Raw genomic sequence first — 21,029 nt, forward strand, 5'->3', positions numbered from 1 at the left:
TCCCGAACTTCATCTTGGCTGTAGCTCATCTCGGTGAGATCGCTGATCCAAGGAAGCGGTCGGGTGAGCACAGGATCGTCTTCGCTTGCGGGAAGCCCATCAAAATCCCTGCCATGGAGAGGCTGGTGTGAAATGTTAAATACTCCCTCACTCCCCATAACGTCTGACGAGGTTGGTTGGTATTCATATCCCTTCCCCTTTATGAACCGCTCCATGTCGGCCAATCGCGCTTCCAGCATGGCATTCTTATCCCTGGTTGACTGGGTAGTAGAGGCAATGGAACAGCCCGACTATGAGGATTGGAGCAATCATGAATATGATACCAAGGCCTGCGCTGCTGCAACTGCTCAGTCAGAAAAGGACGAGGGCTGGGTCCTCTTTTCACTAGCGAGTTTTGCTGAGGAAATCTCGCAAGGCTATTCATTGTGATATTTTTTTATTCTTTTTTGATGTTTGAGCCACGATGAAGGTAGGCTGATGGTGATTTCGTGGATGGAGGAACGTGTCCACCACCTGGGTGGTCAGAACGATCGGATCGGCCCGCGAATAAGATTCTCGTGGGTGTTGATGCTCTCTCTAAGGTCCAAGTATATTGCGAATGGTTATTTTGAGTCCCAATCAGAGTCTTCCTTGCTCGGATACTTGTGCTTCTGCGCTCTCGATGGAAAGGAATTGGGCATGTTGCCTGTCCTGGCAGGCAATCTGGGACAGATGACGAGATGGTGTTCATCATCCATCAGCAGCCGAGGAAAACTCAACATAGCGGAAAGAAAAACCATCGAAAACGTATCGAGTAATTCACTGCATTGATGGCACTCAAGCGTCTTCTTTCACGGGCCCCAGTGCAAACGCAGTCAATACAGCGCAGCGCAGATGCCTAAATTCGGCCTCCTACGCAGCTTGTTCTCAAGTACCTCGTTTTGACAACTAATTTGGACGTTTCTAATTTATTTCATACGTTCCAAGTTCTTCTCGCAACTCACCTGTCGCAGATGCAACCATATTCTGCGACGTCCATGTCTGGCCCTCCATGGCAGACCGGGATTCTCCTTGATATGCGCGAAGAATTAACACCCCAGTTTAATGGCAAAAAGTTCAGCTCGGCACGTTGCATTTCCGAGAGTAATGATGACGCTGAGAGGAATCCACATCCTGAGCATCCGTTCTTCGAATGGGTAAGTCGATCGTCATGGCGGGTTAGCGATAGGTACTAGGATTATATTCTGGCGCCGCAGGCAACCAAATGCTTGACTCTCTATCTACTAGATGACCTCGGCCACGATCACATCGGGATACATGGAGCTCACGTATGCTCCCGGGATCCGAGCAAGCACTGAACAGGTGCGTCTGTTCTGAGGCGGCTTCTATTTCAAGGATCAAGCCCTGGCACAACTTGTTTCTGGAATCAGCGTTCACGACCTACGCAGCGTTTACATTCCTGCCGAGTGTTCTCATTTATATGGTCCTATTATCGGAAGTCTGCCTTTCCGCGTTGACTGTGTCAAGGCGCTCGTGGTAGCTATGCACGGAAAACGCAATCCTCGCCTCTGCTCTTGTTGCGCCAAAACCCTGGCAAGGACCGTCACTTCGAACAAGGTCCATATCATGTATCCCTTCTGGGAATGTGTCTCAATCCCAGGCGAGATGCAAGGCGCTTGCGCAAATTGCATCTGGCGCCGCGATGGTACCCAATATGAGTGGCGAGCATATCCGGGCTACCAGACAACGCCCGACGAAGCCATGGGTGACCATTCGCTCGCCGGTGCCTCTGTCGACTCTGTCCCGCCTGTGGCTCCCCTGCCTGAGGTCCTCACGCAGGAAGCAGCTCCGAGAGTTTGCCCTTGGCTTTTTCGTGAGGAGTCCGAAAAATTAAAAGGATTGGTTGTTGAACAACAGATGGGTTTACCGGTAGATTAGGAAGGGATTTTATTGATTCATTGACCCACGTTTGACGGTGGTCGCTGTTCTTTTTCTCTTGTTATCTACTGGCAGTTCCTGAGGTCCTGGATGGCGCCCGTCATTCTGCGTCGAGCCCGTTGCAAGTCACTTTACTTTGTCTGTTGCTAACCGTCGCCCTATTGTAGCTAATACTAAACGCCAATTACGTATAAGTTTGCATGTTATTGGAAAGTTATGACAAGCGGGGGTTCCCACATGTGCCCTACTACATATGCTTGGCCAGCTTCTTTTCACAGGTCTCTCCAAGAGCAGCACCTTATGACCGCAGTTACATACATAGTTTCAATAGTCCCTTTAGATATTGAATCGCACCTGTTTTTGAGGTGCAACTGACAATTTGAATCGACCACGTAGTACGTCTGGCACGGGCCCTCGCCATCACCCTCATCCACGCGTGTAAGTGTTGGGATGGCAAGCAGGCTCAAGTTCTTAATTGATTGAGTTATTTATTATTCGCGGGCGCGTAAAATGTCACATAGCATAACACTCGGCGCTGGTGTGATGTGGCGGGGGAAGATTCCAGGTGCAAAGGGACGCAAAGTGATTGGTTCTCTTAACTATCAGAAGAAGAGTTTTCTAAATTTATAGTAAAAACACAACAAATGCAAGAAGCAAGTCAATTTCATCGGGTATCTTTCTGCGTCAAGCACGAGCGCAATCAACTGCAACAAACAAAGGTAAAACACGGCAGCGCAATCAATTGCCAGTGTCTCGGCTTCCGCTACGCACATACTGCAGAGTATTGCTTCGAGTCTCAGTCGCAACTCTCAGTTGCCAAAGACATAAGGCATCGTCAGTTCCCAGAAAATCTCCATTCAGATTCTATAAAATTTTATGACAGATTTTTTTTACTGCGCATCTCATTAAGTCTTTCCCTTGGATTCTCGCCATTTTTATCGCTGTTCTCCGGGGTGCCCGTTGACGCTATTACGGGGTCCTCGCTTCACATGCCAGGAACAAGGCTTCGTGCCTTTGTGACGTCACCATTCCTCTGTAACACAAATTGGAGTGACGACACCACGCAACTGCATCGCGACTATTAAATTTGGCGACTCCTGCCACGAAACTGCGTTCAGAACTCGCGTGACCAAATTTGGAAAATATCCCGAATATTTAGCAACATGGCAGCCGAAAACTCAATTTCGAAATGCGACACGCAAGGTCTGCGCGACTCGGCAGTGAAACCGCAAAAGACCTTGCGAGAACGTTTTTTACACCGTCTACCACACTATACGGGCCCTTATAGCGTGGGCTATATGGATATCGAAGTGCCTGCACGGCACCCACGACCAATATCGAGCTTGAAAAGAAATGGAAAGCCCGTTTTACGCATGGACACGGTCCTCATGGGCATCTACTACCCCGGTGACTTGCGAAAAGAGGCCAAAACCAAGGATGGCCTCAAGGGTATGCACCGCGTAGATTGGATGCCGCGTCCTAGACTCGCCACCGCCAAAGGATACGCCAAGTTCCTAAACATCCCCGAAATGCCTGTCACTGGCTACCTGGCCTGCACCACTCTCTTCACCAAGCTACCAGCCTTTCGCAACGCTAAGCTGGCATCATTTTGGCCCGATACTGTACTTCAGGAAGCTGGTCCGGAAGGCGAGCGGGCAAGACAAAGCCGGGGCGAGAACAAACGGCCCAGGTTTCCCGTCATCATCTTCAGCCACGGTTTGGGCGGATCCCGGCTCTGCTACAGCGCCATCTGCGGAGAGCTCGCGAGCTTTGGGTTCATCGTGGTGGCCATGGAACATCGAGATGGCAGCGGTGCGAGAACACACGTTAGCTTGCCGGAAGACATTGACCCGGCGGAGATCGAGTCCTCGACGGCCAAGATCTACACCAATGACGATACGGACAAGGACGCCGGCGGCAAGAAGGTACGTGGTCGTGGCAAGAAGGGCGTGAACCCTTACTATGTTGTCGACTACATCCTTCCCAAAGACAATGCTCAGGATACGTCGCCGCATAATCCACAAGGCGTGGATCGTGTGCTGAGATCCGCACAAATTGAGCTTCGCCAAGAGGAGATCAAGGAAGCGCACCATGTCATCAGCCTCATCAACAACGGCCAGGGTGAAGAGGTTGCCAAGATGAACCTGCGCAAGAAGGGAAACATTGGGTCCAGCTCCATGGGCCTCACCGGGATTCAGTGGGAGGATTGGAGGGGCAGCATGTTTCTCGACACCGTCTCCGTGATGGGGCATTCCTTCGGCGGAGCCACGACGGTGCAGCTCTGCCGGGACGACTCGCTTACCTGGCTCGCCTCGGGCCTCATCCTGGATGCCTGGGGCCAGGCGACGCCTCCCGGCGGCGACAAGCCGTCCAACAGCGTCACCAAGCCCATCATCGCCATCTCGTCCGAGGCCTTCATGCACTGGAAGGAGAACTACGGGCGCGTCGTCTCGTTCTGCAACGAGGCGCGCGACTCGGGCGCGCTCTGCTGGATGCTCACCATCGCCGGCTCGACGCACCTCGCCATGACCGACTTTGCCGTCCTGTACCCCGTCTGGATGAGCCTGTTCATGAAGTCGCTCGTCAGCCCCAGCCGCGCCTTCTACCTCACCATCGTCGCGTCGCTCGAGTTCCTCGAGGCGACGCTGCCGCCCGAGCAGACCAAGTTCCGCACGTGGAACCGCGGCGAGGGGAAGGACGAGCAGCAGCGGCTCCTCCGCACGCGCGAGCCCGTCAGCGACCCGGACGAGGCGCTCCGGTCGGACCACGCGCCGGACGACAAGTGGGTGGCGGTGCGGCTCAAGATCCCCAACGAGTTCTCGACGAGGATGCGAAGCCTCTGGCAGAAACTTCGGAGGGCGATCCTGTGCATGGTTCAGGACGACCCCTCAGAGACGGAAAAGGGCGAGAGCAATTATGCGTTGAGCCAAGAGATTTGGATGCATTTTAGCCCGGCGGACGCGGATGTCCAGGCGCATCGCCGGAGACTCATGAGAGCGTAGGTTGGTGTCATCTTCATGTTTCCTCTGCCGCTTGCATGAATTTTTCAGGCGGTTAGCTTCTTCTTGCGTCTTTGCCTTGTTCTCGTACTCCCATTTGCATCACATTTTTGACGCTCATTGTATATATCCACTATCCCTTGTTTTGGCACACATGCATTTTGTAGCGCGGAGTTTTTGAGCCTGTACGAGTAGCGAGCACAAGCGCCTAGGTATTGGGGCAATTTTCATATCTTTTCGAATAGATTTCACTTACCCAACTTTTCAGTTCGATGATGACAAGCGGCAGGGAGTATATGCAAGGAGCGATTGATGGGCTGGTTTATGCAGCTAGTGATAAGAGGGTGGCGGCGTGGCTGGTGAACAAAAGCAGGTCTGCAGGTGTGGGCTCGGAAAAACGCGTGGCTGTGCTGGGCGAGCATGCATGCATGCAGGTGAAGAGTTGAGCTGGACAGTGACCCTTCTTGCAGATGTATTAAGTAATTACTTGGATAAGCAGAAGAAAAATAATGTTGAATTTGAGAGGAAATTTTATTCTAGAGAATCATTTGGCGTGCCCCATACTCTTTTCATCCACCTGCGGGAGAGCCCGTCAGAATTCTTTGCCCGTTTGGGCTCTTTTGCGACGACACTGATACGAATAAACGTGGGGGAAAGCGGATGATACAAGCAACTTGCCAGCAAGAGTCCTTGATCACGTTGTTTTCGGCTCCGATAATCATGTGCAGCCGGCCCAGGATCCCTGCCTTGCCTGAAACTAGAACCCTTGAGGTATTCCGTAGGGATCAGATTGGTCTGTTTAAAGACGGTTGTCATGCGTGAATGTACATAGATGAAATAGTTCATTCGAGAGTTTCCGGTCTGCGCAGAATCCTTCGGCCAAATATTGTATGCTTTGTACGAGTTGGAAAGGATGCTGAGCCTATTCGGGCATTTTGTCCTGGTCAAGATTACGAGCTGGCTGATCAGTGGGTGGATCGACACCAGCATCTTCGTATTTTAGGATGGAGACCATCTCCATCTTTCTGTTGTAACCGACACCAGCCCTACACATTAGTACCAAAAAGTACGGATCGCACGGATACTCCGTACAATAAAAAAGGTGCTAATGAGCGTAGAATCCGGCCATCTGTCTCAGTCTCAAAGGGTTACACGCCGGAGGAGAAGAAAATGAGACGGAGCAAGATACCAATGTCATGTATTAACTTTTCCCAACTGTTCCCTGGGTAGTTCAAACAGCAAGAAAGCCAGAGTCTTGGCGAGGTGAATGATTGGTGCTGGAGACTGGGCAGTTAGGGCTGTGACTGAGTTGTTCAGCGGGCCAACCAGACGCATCAGCAAATCTTGCTTGACATCCATTAACTACAGTAGGAGCTTGAAAAGAGCCCAACACACGGTCAGCTGTTATTAGCACCATTATGCGCCTATTTATGGCGACCGGCTGGGGGGCCGCTGCTGTGACAGATCGGGCCGCCCGGCGTCATCTATTGGCGACTAGTAGTAGTAGCAGGGCCTGCACTTCGTATTCCTTGACGGCTTGGCTGCAGGTGGAGAGTGTAACGAGCAACGAGCGCTGAAAGACACGAGGTGTACAGCGAAAACCATGTGGTGTGGGTGCGGGCGTGTGCATGCTGTACACAAGCAATTCATTGCATATTGCTTGCCGCGGCCACCTTTGGTAAGAGATCCCGTATTGTGCTAATAATCCGCATGCGTCATGAAGGTTGCAGGCGGGAGGGGATGAAGCGGACAGGGCGCTTTTATAGGGTGTGTCGACTTCGTTCTTTGCTCAAGTTCGCTGGCCAAACCTTCTGCAACGTCCAAAAAGAGCCGTTTGCTTGCTTGCCAGCTGCCAGCGAGCGTTTCGCCAGCTGCCTAGCGTTTCGCCAGGTGCACTCTTTGTGCTAGTGAATGCCTCAGGTACAAGTAAATCCGTTTTTGCCCGCAAAACTTGGTTTTGATCAACTTCTTCTCTTATTTTCCCCTTCTTCTTCTGCTTCGTCTTTTTCAATATCGTCACCACTTTACGCCACATGCAAAGAAAAACCGGCCCTAGCGCGCATCGCGGGGTTGGCCAGCAAACGTTTGAGTGCTTACCAGCTGGCGCCAAACCCTGTATGAACGCTAAATCCAGCGGTCTCAGCATCCTCGCATAATACCAGCAGAGAGCAGGACCCCGCCATCAGCCGTCTCCACAGCCAACCACATCCCAAGCCTCCTCGTATTTTGCAGCGCGCTAGATCGCCCTCCAGCCTTGGACCTGCAGTACCGACCACACCACACGCATCTTTGCTATATACTGTACGTCCTGACGCTTTTTCATCCTCCTGCTTTCGGCTCCATCTGCCCGGTTTGCAAGAGCTATATACTCGTTGACCCCTGGCTTTTTTTTTTTTTTTCGTGCTCAGCATCTGTCGTGCTACAATAGAGCTCTGTTCTATTTCCAACTTTGCTTCCCCCCATCAAGGCGGCGTTCAGGCATCTTCGTCGGGCTCCCACTTACACGCAGCGTTTCACTAATAGGTACGAAGTTACACAGCCTGGCTGACTAGCTGCGCCCTCAGCTCTTGCTCGTTGCAAAACATTCAATATTCGCGCCAAGGCAGTCCTTCTGGTGCAATATCGCTTTCTTGCATACGACTTGCAGTGCCTGCCGTTGACCGTTCTTTGTTGTGTCAGAGCCACTGCCGTGTACGACCCGGCTAAGCCCACTGCACCTTCTTATTCACGTTGCACCACGCCCGCGTCGAAGCGCGGAATTTTTTTTTCGTCCTCGTTCGATACCTTATAATCAGTCACCTGCATCATGGCCGAGACTGCATCTCGCCAGACTCGCTCAAACAGCTTGCAGCGCATGCTGAATCTCGAGAGACAATATATGGTAAGCGCCGCCTCATCCTACTATCGCCATCCCCGCCCCTCGCTAATAACCCTCGCCTTTCAGAACGAGAGACTGCGCATCGGCTCAAATCAATTCAGTTATCCCAGTGCCAAACCCAGCAGCTTCCCATCACCGCCGGAGCCTTTCCGTCCTACAACGCGGGGCCGTCAGATTGAGCCTCAGACAGTGCAAGACCGTCGAAGAAGCGAGCAACGCCAGAGAAGCTTCCCGCTACAGACTCAACCGCCCAAACCACAGCTGGTAATAGATGTCAGTACAGCTTCACCGAAGCCCTCTTCTTCTGCCATTTCCGAGCCTGTCAGCAACATGAAGATTCGTCGAAGCAACAAAAATATTCCTGCCATCCCGCCCTCCATACCATACAGCTCTACTGTTGAGGCTTCTCCAGCGCCAAAGTCCGGGAATGACAGTTCTGTCTGCCAGTCCCCAAGCTGGGAGGCGTATGACAGACGAAAGCAAGAGAAGAAAGACGAGAGAAGAGTCAAGGATGAGGCAAAAGCTACGAGAAAACCTCGCCGCCTAAGCAAGGCCCCTCCAGTCTCACCCGCCAATGCTTCGAACCAAGCGGGCTCGAATCAATCCCAGTCAGCGATTATGGACAATAGCAGAAAGTCTCGATCAGCAAGCATGGTATTTTCCGATAATCCACCCAAAGAACCCCCGTTCTACAAACAACCTCGCTCCCGCGCTGGGTCCTTCTCCTCTCTCATCAAATCGACTTTCGACTTTCGACGATCGTCAATCGATCAATCTCAAGAGCGTCCATTTATTGGAGGCATCAAGCTCGAGTACGAGCAACATCTTGCCAACGAAAGGAGCATGGAGCCGAGCACAATTGAACCCATTGATGTACACCCTGCGCTACGAACGAGCAGCACGGCTCTAAAGTCCCCGCCTCTGCCATCTCGCGCCGCAGGTACGAAGAACACAAATTCACGGGCATACCCTCCAAACACTTTTCAGACCACAAAGTCAAAGTCCATGTTCCTAGCATCACCCACATCTCCGCCAGTGCCAGATCTCAGTACCATCGAAAAATGGCGTGCGCGTGTTGGCCTCAGATCCTCAAGCAAGTCTTCCTCGTCGCGGACCCCTATCACGACGGAGGCCGGTCCAGTCTCGGAAACTAGTGAGACTCCTACCCAAGGGAATGTCTGCTCTGGAAATAAGGACGCGAAGAAGCCTGAGCGCGAGGACGAGCAGGCAATGGAAAAGCCAACAAGACCGAGCCAAGAACCTGTGCGGAAAACACCGCCTCCTCCAGAACCTCCTCGCCGGAGCTCAAAGCGCAACTCCATGCTCATCGGAAGTCCTTCACTGCCTCTGCTCAATCTTGCTCCGCTAAATGTGCCAATCGAGACAGCTACTTCGTCTCTTTATGACTTGCCCTCCACAGCTGTCAACAGCGATACCAAACAGCCCAGTGCCAGTCCTTCTTGGGAGAATCTTCAATCGTCAGTTATGGACACGATTGAACATACCATCAAGCCAATGGCCCAGGCCGAGAAGAAGCATGAGAAGGAACAGGGCGAGAAAGCCTTCTGGAACAGTCAAGAATGGGTTCTTCAACGCTCCGAACTTCCACATATGACTTCCAGTTCTTCAGAAGACTCTGCATCTGATTGCTTCAACACTGTTTCAATGCCAAGCACTCCAAATACCTCGAGACCTCAGTCGGAGAAGGGTCTTCCCCGTATTTCGGGAGAGTCTGAACGGTTTACACTGCCCAGAATTCAGTTGCACGACAACGCCTACCCAAGCGAGGCTTGCTCCTTTGTTTCTGCCAGTTCATTCACCGGCGCTCACGATATCGATCGCGAAGTCGATCCCATCCAGGCAGCGGCTAGAAAGGTCATGGCAGCTTTGCCTCCCATGCCATCGGCGAACCCTACCACAGAGCATGAGCCTCTGAAGCTTCCTTCAAATTTTACCGATTTTTCCAGCATTTCTGACATTTCATTCACGGATATTCCAAAGCTCTCGCTGAAGAACCCAAAAGCACAGCCGACGAAGCGTTCCAATGGCGACACCGTTGCCAAGGTCTTCGTCGAATGCTGCGGATGCAAGTACTATCACGACATGCCCAGCAAATTATACGACGCAATGGTGAACCCTGACGTGGTCTTATGCCCCAAAGACAGGTCTGACTTTGGAGGTGCCATCTCGATGACGGTAAAATGTCCATGGTGCAAACACGCAATGAGTACCAGTTGCTGCGCTGGATTGGCCGCCATGGTTTACGTCAAGGAACGACTTCACTAAAATGTTTAATATACAACGACAGTACCAGCATATATAACGACTTTTGGGATGATTTTTGTTTGTCATTATGAAGAAAGTTTCCTTTGTATCTTTTTCCGCGCTCTGTGCCTGGCAGCACAGTAATGAGAAGCGCACAAATAGTACGGCGGGAGAAGCCGGGAAGGAACGGCTCACATTGAGGGATACTTGCATCATTTTCACGAGTTATCAAGTACAGTAATGAGGGCCACAATGCCCCGTGTGAATCTACACTGAAATGAACTAAATCATGAATTAAATTATGCATTGTCTATCTATCCATCATAACTGAAGTGAATGTGCCGCCACCTCTCAGCCACTACCCCTCCATCAGCCACTCTCCTTTCCCACCAACTCAGCCACGCGGGGCATGACGACAGTGACAAGGGAGGCTTGGTCCACCACGTCTTTCCACCACAGATAATCCCTGAACCAGCGAGATCTCTGGAGAACTCACAAAATGGTACGCAATATAGCGGTGTCATCTACTATATCCAGCTAACAAGCTTCACAAAGGCGTCCGAATCAAGACTATATTCATTCTCTGGGGAGACCAAGGAGCATCTTCGCAAGTTTCGCCTGTCCACATCCCGCGCCAAGGGGCCCCAAGCCGTCATCTGTAGGTATCAGACTTGCTCTGCAGCGATGGCGGTTTCATATCTAATCGCTTGCTTTAATTAGATTTGGTCGACAAGAACACGCACGAGATCCGCCAGGATGACGACAAGACAGTATACAGCACGCTGGAGGAAATTGGCGATGATCTCCCCGACCACTCGCCACGCTTTGTGCTCCTGAGCTATCCTTTGACACTCGTGAGTCCAGAGGTCTACTATTTCGAGGGGCAGGCGAAGCTAATTCCTGTCTGTGCAGAGCGACGGCCGAGCCTCGGTGCCATACGTCCTGCTGTACTATCTCCCTGATACCTGCAATGCGGAGATGAGAATGATATATGCTGGCGCTAAGGAGCTTATGCGGAGTACCAGCGAAGCAGGTCGCGTTGTTGATATCGAATCCATCGAAGACCTCGAAGATATACCCAAGAGACTGGCATCTGACTGATTGTGTTTAAGAGGAAAAGGTGTGGGCATGGTTTACTTAGTTTCGTAGCAGGTCACATGTCGTCTTGTCATAATATATTTACTATTTCGTTATAAACAGCACGCGTTCATTCCGGTAACATGTCCTGTGAATCCAGCCCTAGTTGCTCTGCTAAATTGCGCACCACCCCTTGAAAGGCCTTGCAAGCCGGACTATCCGGGAAGGAATCAAAGTAGCTCTCCCCGTAGTCGCAGGCCATCCTGATGCGAGGGTCGAGCGGGACGGCGCCGAGGAACGGGATGCCCATCTCCTCGGCGAGTGCGCGGCCGCCTCCCGTGCTAGCTTTAAATATTTGGCTCTCGTGCTTGCAGCCGGGACACACGAAACCGCTCATGTTCTCCGCGAGACCGAGGACGCGGATGCCAGCCTTGCGGCAAAAGTCGAGCTCCTTGCGGACGTCGAGCAGCGCGACCTCCTGCGGTGTGGTGACGACGACGGCGCCGTCGATGCCACTGCCCTTGAGGAACGTGTTGACGCTGAGGTGCTCGTCGCTGGTGCCCGGCGGGGTGTCGACGAGGAGGAAGTCGAGGTCGCCCCACTCGACGTCCTTGAGGAACTGCTTGATGAGGCCGTTCTTCTTGGGCCCGCGCCAGATGACGGCCTCGTCGCGCCCCGGCAGCATGAACTGGATACTCATGACGGCGAGGTTGTCCATGACCCAGACGGGCGACCAGCCGGAGCCGCTGACGTGCACGGTCTCGTCCTCGACGCCCATCATCTTGGGGATGCTGGGCCCGCAAATGTCCGTGTCCATGATGCCGACGGCGCGCGCGGGGTCCGTCGCGAACGCGTGCGCCAGCAGCGACGTGAAGGTGCTCTTGCCGACGCCGCCCTTGCCGCTGAGCACGAGGATCTTGTGGCGCACGCCGGACAGCCGCGAGGCGATGACGGGCAGGTCCGGGTCGGGGATCTTGGCGGACGCGGCGGTGGACGCGCACACGGCCTGGTTCGGGCACCCCGCGCACGAGTCGGCGGCGCCGGCCTGCTCGGATTCGGGCCCGGGGCAGTGCGCAGGCTCGGGCGCGACGAGCTGCGGCTTCTGCTTGAGCGGGTTGGCGAGGACGTCGTCCACCGACTCGGCTTGCTCGAGCGACGGCGCCATACTCGCGGGCTGTTGTCTGTGTGTGTTTCTTTCGTGTGGGTGGTGGATGGTTCGCAGGCTAGTGAGAGTAATCGTAATCAAGAGGTCAGCCGCTCGATCTGAATCGTAAATGGGGGTAATAGAGTACGTTGGTGAATCGAAGTTCCGGGTTCCGTTGTCGGGCGTGTGGCGCATCGAGTTGTGGATGCGCCAACGGCACTACAATTACTAATGCGATGCATACATTGGTACCAGGTATTATATCCAAGCCCTATCCGCTATATCTATATGTTCTGTCGGCTGGGATTAGATGATGTCCTAATGACTCCTTGTTGTCTATCTTCGAAAACTGGCTGCTGATATGATCAAAGCCCGAACATATATATTTTTGCTACTGATGTAGGGTAACCTGATTTTGAGCCCCCCAGCACTTTACGCGAACAACGCGCGAGTGCAAATGTACGCGGGCTTGACTCGGAGCAAATATATGAGACCACGAAAAAGTAAGATATAGCAGAATAGCTTGAGAAGAGCGAGGAAAAAGCAAAAGTCTCGGCCATTCAGAATAAAGAATGCGGTCGTGAGGGCACCGTGGCAAAGTGCAAAAAGGAAAGGTTCCAGGGGGAGTCGAACCCTCGCTGGCGGAATCAGAATCCGCAGTCATAACCGTTAGACCATGGAACCTTTGAAGTGGTTGACCACTTCCCATGGTTAGCTGCTAATTTTCTGCTTACTCCGGTCTATAAAGCGCAAAGATTTCCTCGGCCCTAGCAGATGGCGGGGTCGGTGTTATCGGCGCACCACCCCACCTAAATTTTTCTTTAATCAGATCTTTTTTAGGGTGGGTGCGGGCTTGTCGCGCTTCTGCGAAGGACTTGTTTGTGTGCGAGAGAACATCATAGAATATGGCTACCGTCACCGTGGAAAAGCTGCGCGAGAGCCTGGTCTCCGAGGCCACTCCCCTACCCGTACGCTTCCGCGCCCTCTTCTCCCTGAAGCACCTGGCCGTCACGGACAAGAGCGCGGCGGGCCCCGCCATCGAGAGCATCGCGGCGGCATTTGCGTCACCCTCTGCCCTCCTCAAGCACGAACTCGCCTACTGCCTGGGACAAACTGCCAACAATGCCGCGGTACAGCCTCTGCGTGGTGTTTTGTGCAACCTAGAAGAAGATCCCATGGTGCGCCACGAGGCCGCCGAAGCCCTTGGCGCGTTGGGTCACGCGGAGAGCCTCGAGCTGCTGAAGCAGTTCCGCGACCGTGAGGGGGAAGATATTTCTGTCGTTGAGACCTGTGAAATCGCGATCGATCGTATTGAATGGTCCAACTCTCAGAATAGAAAAACAGAGAAGCTCAAGCAGAGGTATGTCCTTTTAAGTGGTGTGAATGGTGCTGTTGGTTCCCTAACTAACGCCTATATAGTGACTTTGCATCCATCGATCCTGCGCCCCCGGCCGACGAAACTGAACAAAATGTGGAAGAACTCGGAAAGCAGCTCATGGATGACAAGCTGCCACTCTTCTTGCGATATCGCGCCATGTTCTCGCTCCGTGACCTGGCGTCCCCGCCTGACCTGCCGACCGCCGTCCCAGCCGTCCTTGCGCTTGCCAAGGGCTTTGCCGACCCGTCTGCTCTCTTCCGTCACGAGATCGCCTTTGTCTTTGGTCAGCTCTCGCACCCTGCCTCGATCCCAGCCCTCACAGAGGCACTCAGCAATGTCAACGAAGCGAGCATGGTACGCCACGAAGCTGCAGAGGCTCTTGGTAGCCTGGGAGAGGAGGAGGGAGTTGAGGATATTCTGAGGCCCTTCCTCCATGATAAGGAAAAGGTGGTGCGCGAAAGTATAATTGTTGCGCTCGACATGGTCGACTATGAACAGAGCGGGGACACCGAATATGCGCTGATCCCAGAAGCGGCTCGCGCTTCCGTTTAAAATAACGATGATATAGAATAAAAAGCCTTTTTTCGAGTGGCCGTTTAGTTGTCTTGTTGCCAACTGGAAGATTATGTCAGTGTACTGTAGCATGTATTTGTAGTTTTGTTTGGAACTTACGAATGACCACAGTCGCACATGTAGAACACGGTTGAGCCTTCGTCTGCACTGCGAAGCTGCAAGTTTGTGTATCGAACTTCTTCGCGCCCGCACTTCGGGCACGTCTCACGGATCACCATGTCAGCCTTGATATTGTGTCGCTCGACGGTTTGGACGCTGGATTGCAGCTTTTGTCTGAGTAGCGAGGGAAAATCGGAGGGCTTAGATTGGGTGACGGTCGTGTTCGCCCCGGTATCTATTGCCAGCAGAATCGTTAGAGCCTTTTCCTACTCACTGTCAGCACAGGATGAGAACGAACCTTTATTTTCAGCATGACAACACTCGCATTGCAGCACATTTTGCACCGTGCCTTTGGTAGAGGGCAGGAGGTTGCCACAATTAGTGCAAAAAACCAGAGATCCAATTGCTGCCATTGTAAATCAGTCTTTCTTTTTTGGGAGGAGTGTTGCCGCTGGAGGAGTTGATGTCTCTTGTGCAAAGCCTTTTTTCTCCAACAAATGAAGCTCGGCAACTTGATCCAGAAGAAAATATTTATGGAGAATATGGCTCTTTTGCGCCACTTGATTGGTGTAGAGAAGAGGGAATCCCAAAGTGGATTAGTGTCACGAAAATGCGCTGACTGGTCAACCAGGCCGCTAAGAATCATGCCGGATCGGGGTGTCCTTCCTGGAGTTGCTTCACGGTTAGCGCATCTACAGGCGGCTTCATTCATCACCTGGCTTTTCGGAAAATCCCAACTCCCTTTCATGCCGATGCGATCCCATTGATGGCTCCCATCGCATCCGATTGCGCTCTACGATATATATACAATACCACCGGGAGTAGTGGTGGCTAGTCCTAGCTGGTCGCTTTCTCCTGGCTGCGATCCGTTAACGAGCGGCGTTCGCTGTCCCCAGCTCGCCCCTGCGTTTGCACCTCGATGCGCCATTGCCCGGCGACTCCTCTGGCCCGCAATGCCAGCTGGCAAACAGTCGTAACGACGACGATAGTTAGCAGCATTTCACTCTGACAACATGAACGGTCCTCAGAATGGCCTCAGCAGCCGTCGTGAGGAGATGAACATTGCTGCTACAATCTCTCAACCCTTGACCCTCCAACAAGCTCTTCCATACTCTCCGCAGACCTCGACGGTCCCTTTCATTCCTTGTATGCGGCTTCGATTGATAATTTGCATCTTTGGTTTATTAACATCTGGTAGACATCATCCCAGATCCTTCGATCGGCTCCGGTTCACCCGCCGAACCTGTTTCCGGGTTATTTCCTCGACAAGAGTTTGACAATCTGAACGAGGCAGCGGCTGGGACGGACCAGCAGTCGAAGAATATCAAGCAGGCTGTCGACTTTGTGCTCCACGACATGAAACCCGCACAGCGCACACAGTAGTACGTCTCCCAGTTGATTTTGAGACTGCCATGTCTAACCTCTCTCTTCCTGTAGCGATTTCCGACCTGTTCCGCACGGCCGGGTGAAATCGACGCGCAAAAAACCTGTCGCAAATGGCCTTACGCCTGTAACGCAAGCTGTCCACGATCGAGTTGAGACATACTTCAAGGCTAGTAAGAGCGTCAAGGCTGATAAAGCTGTGAACGGCTCTACACCATCGCACAACCGCAAGCTGTCAAATGATCTGGACAAGGTTCCTAAAAAGACTCCCGACAAGGTCGGCAAGAGTACTTTGGAGAAGAGTTCACCCATCGCTAGCAAAAATGCTGCCACACACAACGCCGAGGCTGCTCAGTCGAGCTCGATGAAAGTCGAGATCGATCTCACAGCCTCGAGAAATTTCGACCCGTCTGGCTATGAAGATTTCGACTCTTTCGTGCAACCTGTGAACACGAATCCAGCATCCTCGAAGAAAACGTCATCGGCGCCACCAGCAGAAGCTGATGAGATTACCGTTGCCTCCCCAGAGCCGGCGGGAGGCCTGCGCATCGAGTTTCCAACGATGAGTGGGCGAGAAGAGTACGCAGACATAATGGTTGCTCCTGATGCGCCCAGCAACTTGTCGGCGCGTCGTTATGGCAATGGTCAAGAAGGACAAGATCTCATTGGTTCTAGCCTTGACCAGCGCCAGCGTGGGGAAGCTGCGCTTGACGCCCTCGAGTCCCAGCTTCGCACTATCTTTTCAGCTGTTGGGCATGCATTTGCAATGGAACCGGGTTACGATCATATTGTCAGGTTGATGCCAGATCAAGAAGTTGCAATGACTGCTGGGGTCCACCAGAAATTGCACGGCGCACTACAAAAAGCTATTGACTTGCGCACCTTCGACAGAGTCGCTCTGGAAAACCTGCTTCAAATCATCAAGCTTAGTGAAACTAGCCTCAAGTACATGGATATTATCGATATTCACATTGACGAAAAGTGGGACGAGGCGGCTGTGGATTCTTGGGTTGCCCAGCTTGCAGACGTGGAAACAGCGATGAAGGCTGCGCGAACATGTCTCCGAATCTTGTCCGGTGGCCGAGAGGACAAGCAATTATACGCGGAAGCTATGATTCTCAGATGCGTCAACCTATGCAAGTCTGTTACGGAGGATATTGTTATGCCTCTTGTGGAACTTGGAAGCAGCGGCACTGGGGCAGCCATTTTTAAGCTCATGTTCAAGCACAAAAAGACACTGTCCACTGTCTTTGTTACGTGCCAAAAGCTGTTTGCGTTGATGGGTGAGCTGATTGCTAGGATCGAGCTTTCCGAGACTGCAATCAATACCTTGGAGTACACGGCCTCGAAACTGATCTTCGTCGAGAATGCACATGTTGAGCGCGAGTCGGTTGTCGGGGTACAAAAGTTCGATGGTATTCGCTCAGTGGCTATGGATATTCTCTGCCAAATTTTTGTCAATAAGCCTGAACAGCGGCAGGGCATTATTGATGACATTCTCACCTCGCTGGAGAAGCTCCCTGTCGGCAAGCAGAGCTCGAAGCAGTTCAAATTGGCTGATGGTGGCAGCATTCAACCTGTGTCTGCCCTCATTATGCGGCTAGTACAGTCTAGTTCCGGAAAAGTCGACCAAAGTAGCGAGGGACGCCGAGCTGCGCTGCTAAGAGACTTGGATGGAGATGCCGATAGCACACCCACCGACACTGCTGAACCGATTTCAAGACAAGGACAAGCCGTGTCATCCTTGACGAGCGAGGAACATGCTTCGCAGCAACATGCAATTGCGATACAAGAACTGGACACATTATCTAGTCCCTTGTATGATACAGCATCGCGGAACGCCTCTTATGTTATCAACTTTATCGTGAAGAGGGCTATTGGCTCTACCAAATCGGGAGACACGCCGTATCGCAACCTCTTGGATTTATTTGTTGACGACTTCACTGTATGCCTCGACTCACCTGATTGGCCCTGCGCTGAGCTTCTTTTGCGCCTCCTGATGTTGCGCATGGTGCAGTTGTTTGAAGGTCAAAGAACGGCTGTTCCGGCCAAAAACATGGCGCTGGAGCTGCTCGGCTCCATGAGTGCGGCAATCTCGCGTTTGCGCTCGCACGTCAAACGCACTGCCACTAATTTTGAAGGTGCCGATGCAGACGAAATGGCACGCTATCTAGCTGATCTTGCTATCCATGTGCTAGAGCAAAAGAGTCAACCGGAATATTTGGTGGCGTGGGCAGGGCCATTTCGTGCCGTACTCGAGTACTTGCAGAGCCGCAGTACGGAGGATCAGCACCTGGCCAGTGCCGTAGCATTTGTTATCACGGACTGGGCAAATAGGACTTATATCGCATATGATTCGATCAAAGACGAAGAAATTGAGCGAGACAGCGAGCTCGGGCGTCTCGCTTATCGACTGCGGAAGATGGTTGCTGATCGCAAATGGCTTGCTAGTGAATACAGATTCAAAGCAATAAGCGCCAACCAAGCGAAACTCGCATTTGCCATTATTCTATTACGGTCGCCACTTTGCGAGTCTTTTGGCAAAATCCTCAATATTCTGCTTGGCTCGATGGCAAGTGACCAAGCGACTGTCCGAAGCAAGAGCCTCAAGAGCATCAACCAAGTTCTGGAGACAGATCCCTCGATCCTGGATGGAGACTCCAGCGTCATTCAACTAATTCTGGAATGCTCTAGTGACTCTTCGACTCAGGTCAGGGACTCTGCTCTGGGATTGCTTGGCAGCTGTATCACGATGCGCTCGGCTCTTGAATCATCGTTAACGCCCAAAATTATTGACCGCTTCCAAGATGCGGGCGTCGGTGTACGAAAACGTGCTATGAAGTTGGCCCGAGACATTTATTTGCGCAACAGGAACAAGGGCCTACGTTGCGCTATTGCGAATGGCCTGCTTCGACGTGTCCAAGACCCAGACGAAGGTGTACGAGATCTAGCTCGTCAAATGATCGAAGAGGTGTGGTTTGCTCCATTCTACTCGAACGACGGAACAGCTGCCTACCAGACCGCCATCACAGAGCATGTGGCCCTCATCATTCAAACTGTGAAAACAGGAACAGCCACTGAGGTCCTCGATAAGGTCTTCCACGCCATTCTTCGGCCAAACAACAAGTCACTGGAGGGCCCATTTTCAGTCTGCTCTAAGTTGGTCAGCGACATGTTCGGGCTTCTCGACAACCCGGATTCGGAAGACTCATCAGGAGCGTCCGGCAGAGATGCGCTTCAAGTTCTGACCATCTTTGCTAATGCGGACCCGAAGCTGTTTAATTTTGAGCAAATCCGTCTCTTGAAGCCGCAGCTAGCGAGCTTTGCCGGGCAAGAAGAGCTCGCTGCATTCCGTGCTGTCACAGTCATTTACAAGAGGGTACTCCCACAACTCTCTACTGTACACTCGCAATTTCTGGGGGAAGTGCGCAAGCAACTGCTTCAAGGTGTTGGAAAAATCTCTTCGAGAGGCGCGCTTGACGATCTCATTGCCTGCGCCAAGGTCGTTTGCGACTTGCTCAACGACTTCAGCCCAATGGCTAACCTGGTTGCCTCCAGCTTGGTCGGCATCCAGAAAATTGCGGCTGCACCACTAGACCCAAAGCGCCTCAATATTCTTTGCGCGTACGCGATCATCGTCGGCAACGTGGCGAAACACTGTGACTTGGATCAACAAATAGAAATTTTCAAGGCCAAATTCCAAAAGTGGCAGGGCGACTCAGTGCCGCGCTTGATTGTGGATATTGTTTCCCCGTTTACCAATCCTAAGCAACCGCTTGAGGCACGAAAGGCAGCACTTGAAGCGATTGGGCTAGTTTGCCAGTCCTGGCCGCGAAATTATGTGCTTGCAAAGGTCTACACAGCATTTCAGCAAGTGTTCCTGGATCAGATACCCATTCTGGAAAACATGATCCTTCGATCCTTCAAAGAGTTTCTCATGGGAGAAGAGCGGCGATCGGAGGCTTCTTCTCAAGCTGCCGCGGCTGGCGGCAAACGAGAACTCACAATTATGGGCGGCACCAATTTCGACGATGTTGCTAGCGCCACAACGCAACGGTTTATCAAAGATTTCACCCGTATAGCGCTATCCAGCCAGGATGAATTCGCATTCCTGGCGATGGAGGTTCTGGGTAGTATCAATCGCCAAGGTTTAACGCATCCCAAGGAAACGGGACTGACTTTGATCACGCTGGAGACATCTGCCAACAAGAAGATTGCAGAATTAGCGTTTTCGGAACATAGATCGCTGCATGAGAAGCACGAGACGGTGTTGGAGCGAGAGTACACTAAAGCAGTGCAATTGGTGTTCAACTACCAGCGCGATATCGTCAAAGACATCCACGGTGCTACGACAGACCCGTTTCAAGCCAAGCTGCACCTGCTGATGGAGGTTCTGAAAATCAGCAAGATGAAGAATAAGCAAAGGTTTATGGAGAAGCTTTGCTACCTGGTCAACTTTGATCTCAACAAACTTGATGCCAAGAGTGGCATCCCGCAGCATGTTGCCTTTGCTCGGTTCGTGGTGGATAACCTTGTCTTTTTCGAGTACCAGACCATGGGTGAAGTGCACACAGTGGTGAAGAGTCTGGAGAAGATTGTTAGCACAACTGGAGCTACTGTTGCCCAAGCCATCGAGTCAGAGATCTTCAACATGCGCATGGACATGGATGCACCGAATGGGACGGAAGAAGCCTCGGGCGACGCGGAAGGAGAGCCAGCAGAAATTGCAGAGGCGCCAGTGGTGGGTGCGGATGTCGAACCCGCACGCTCCCGCCAGCTAGCATCGGCGTCGGTGATATTGCTCATGCTATGGGAGGCTCGGACGTATCTACGAAAGCTGTACAACATGGGAACGGGCCGACACGACAGCAAGGCAAAACTTCTGACCAAGGATCTCAACAAGTCGCCGACGAAGGTGCAAGGTGTGCACGGGGACAAGATCTGGGAAGAGCTGGCGGCTCAGGAGACCGGATACGATACGTTGCAAGGCATGGTCAACAAGTGCAAGGCGTTGATTGAGTTGATGAGCGTGGACAAGGAATTCAAGGTTGTGGAAGACGACGAGCAGGCGGACATGGATGGGGCGGGATCTGCAAGTGAAGGCGGGGAGGATGACGGAGAGGGGGGTGACAGAGGACGGAAGAGGAAAGGAGGGTCTACCCCTGGAGGACGAAAGAAGCGTCCTCGATCGGACTCTCAGCCACGCAAGCGAGGGCGGCCACGTCTGTCAAGTATAGAGGCAGACGACGACGAAGGTGATGGGTCATGGCTTTAGTTATATGGGCTGTGCATTTATGAGCGGCGGACTCGGGACTG

At 52.5% G+C, this 21,029-nt stretch overlaps 6 protein-coding genes across 6 annotated transcripts; 5 read left to right on the forward strand and 1 right to left on the reverse strand.

Annotated features, from left to right (window-relative positions):
* Nucleotides 1–3,290: 3,290 nt before the first annotated feature.
* ISF_05313 (phospholipase A2, group VII) lies at nucleotides 3,291–4,919 on the forward strand (the record flags this gene model as incomplete). The annotated part of the gene is made up of 1 exon (XM_018848918.1): nucleotides 3,291–4,919. The coding sequence occupies one exon, from the start codon at nucleotides 3,291–3,293 to the stop codon at nucleotides 4,917–4,919; it is 1,629 nt and encodes a 542-aa protein (XP_018704054.1).
* Nucleotides 4,920–7,794: 2,875 nt separating this feature from the next.
* ISF_05314 (hypothetical protein) lies at nucleotides 7,795–10,080 on the forward strand (the record flags this gene model as incomplete). The annotated part of the gene is made up of 1 exon (XM_018848919.1): nucleotides 7,795–10,080. The coding sequence occupies one exon, from the start codon at nucleotides 7,795–7,797 to the stop codon at nucleotides 10,078–10,080; it is 2,286 nt and encodes a 761-aa protein (XP_018704055.1).
* Nucleotides 10,081–10,558: 478 nt separating this feature from the next.
* ISF_05315 (Glia maturation factor beta) lies at nucleotides 10,559–11,160 on the forward strand (the record flags this gene model as incomplete). The annotated part of the gene is made up of 4 exons (XM_018848920.1): nucleotides 10,559–10,561; nucleotides 10,615–10,717; nucleotides 10,780–10,913; nucleotides 10,972–11,160. The coding sequence occupies 4 exons, from the start codon at nucleotides 10,559–10,561 to the stop codon at nucleotides 11,158–11,160; spliced, it is 429 nt and encodes a 142-aa protein (XP_018704056.1).
* Nucleotides 11,161–11,266: 106 nt separating this feature from the next.
* ISF_05316 (protein NBP35) lies at nucleotides 11,267–12,475 on the reverse strand (the record flags this gene model as incomplete). Its single annotated transcript, XM_018848921.1, has 1 exon — nucleotides 11,267–12,475. One exon carries the CDS (start codon nucleotides 12,473–12,475, stop codon nucleotides 11,267–11,269), a length of 1,209 nt encoding a protein of 402 aa, XP_018704057.1.
* A 710-nt stretch (nucleotides 12,476–13,185) lies between these two features.
* On the forward strand, nucleotides 13,186–14,210 carry ISF_05317 (HEAT repeat protein; the record flags this gene model as incomplete). Its single annotated transcript, XM_018848922.1, has 2 exons — nucleotides 13,186–13,640; nucleotides 13,700–14,210. The coding sequence occupies 2 exons, from the start codon at nucleotides 13,186–13,188 to the stop codon at nucleotides 14,208–14,210; spliced, it is 966 nt and encodes a 321-aa protein (XP_018704058.1).
* A 1,133-nt stretch (nucleotides 14,211–15,343) lies between these two features.
* Nucleotides 15,344–20,988, forward strand: ISF_05318 (Armadillo-type fold protein; the record flags this gene model as incomplete). The annotated part of the gene is made up of 3 exons (XM_018848923.1): nucleotides 15,344–15,476; nucleotides 15,529–15,712; nucleotides 15,768–20,988. The coding sequence occupies 3 exons, from the start codon at nucleotides 15,344–15,346 to the stop codon at nucleotides 20,986–20,988; spliced, it is 5,538 nt and encodes a 1,845-aa protein (XP_018704059.1).
* Between the last annotated feature and the right edge of the window lie 41 nt (nucleotides 20,989–21,029).

This window comes from Cordyceps fumosorosea (genome assembly GCF_001636725.1).
Source record: "Cordyceps fumosorosea ARSEF 2679 chromosome Unknown scaffold_12, whole genome shotgun sequence".
NCBI lineage: Eukaryota > Fungi > Ascomycota > Sordariomycetes > Hypocreales > Cordycipitaceae > Cordyceps > Cordyceps fumosorosea.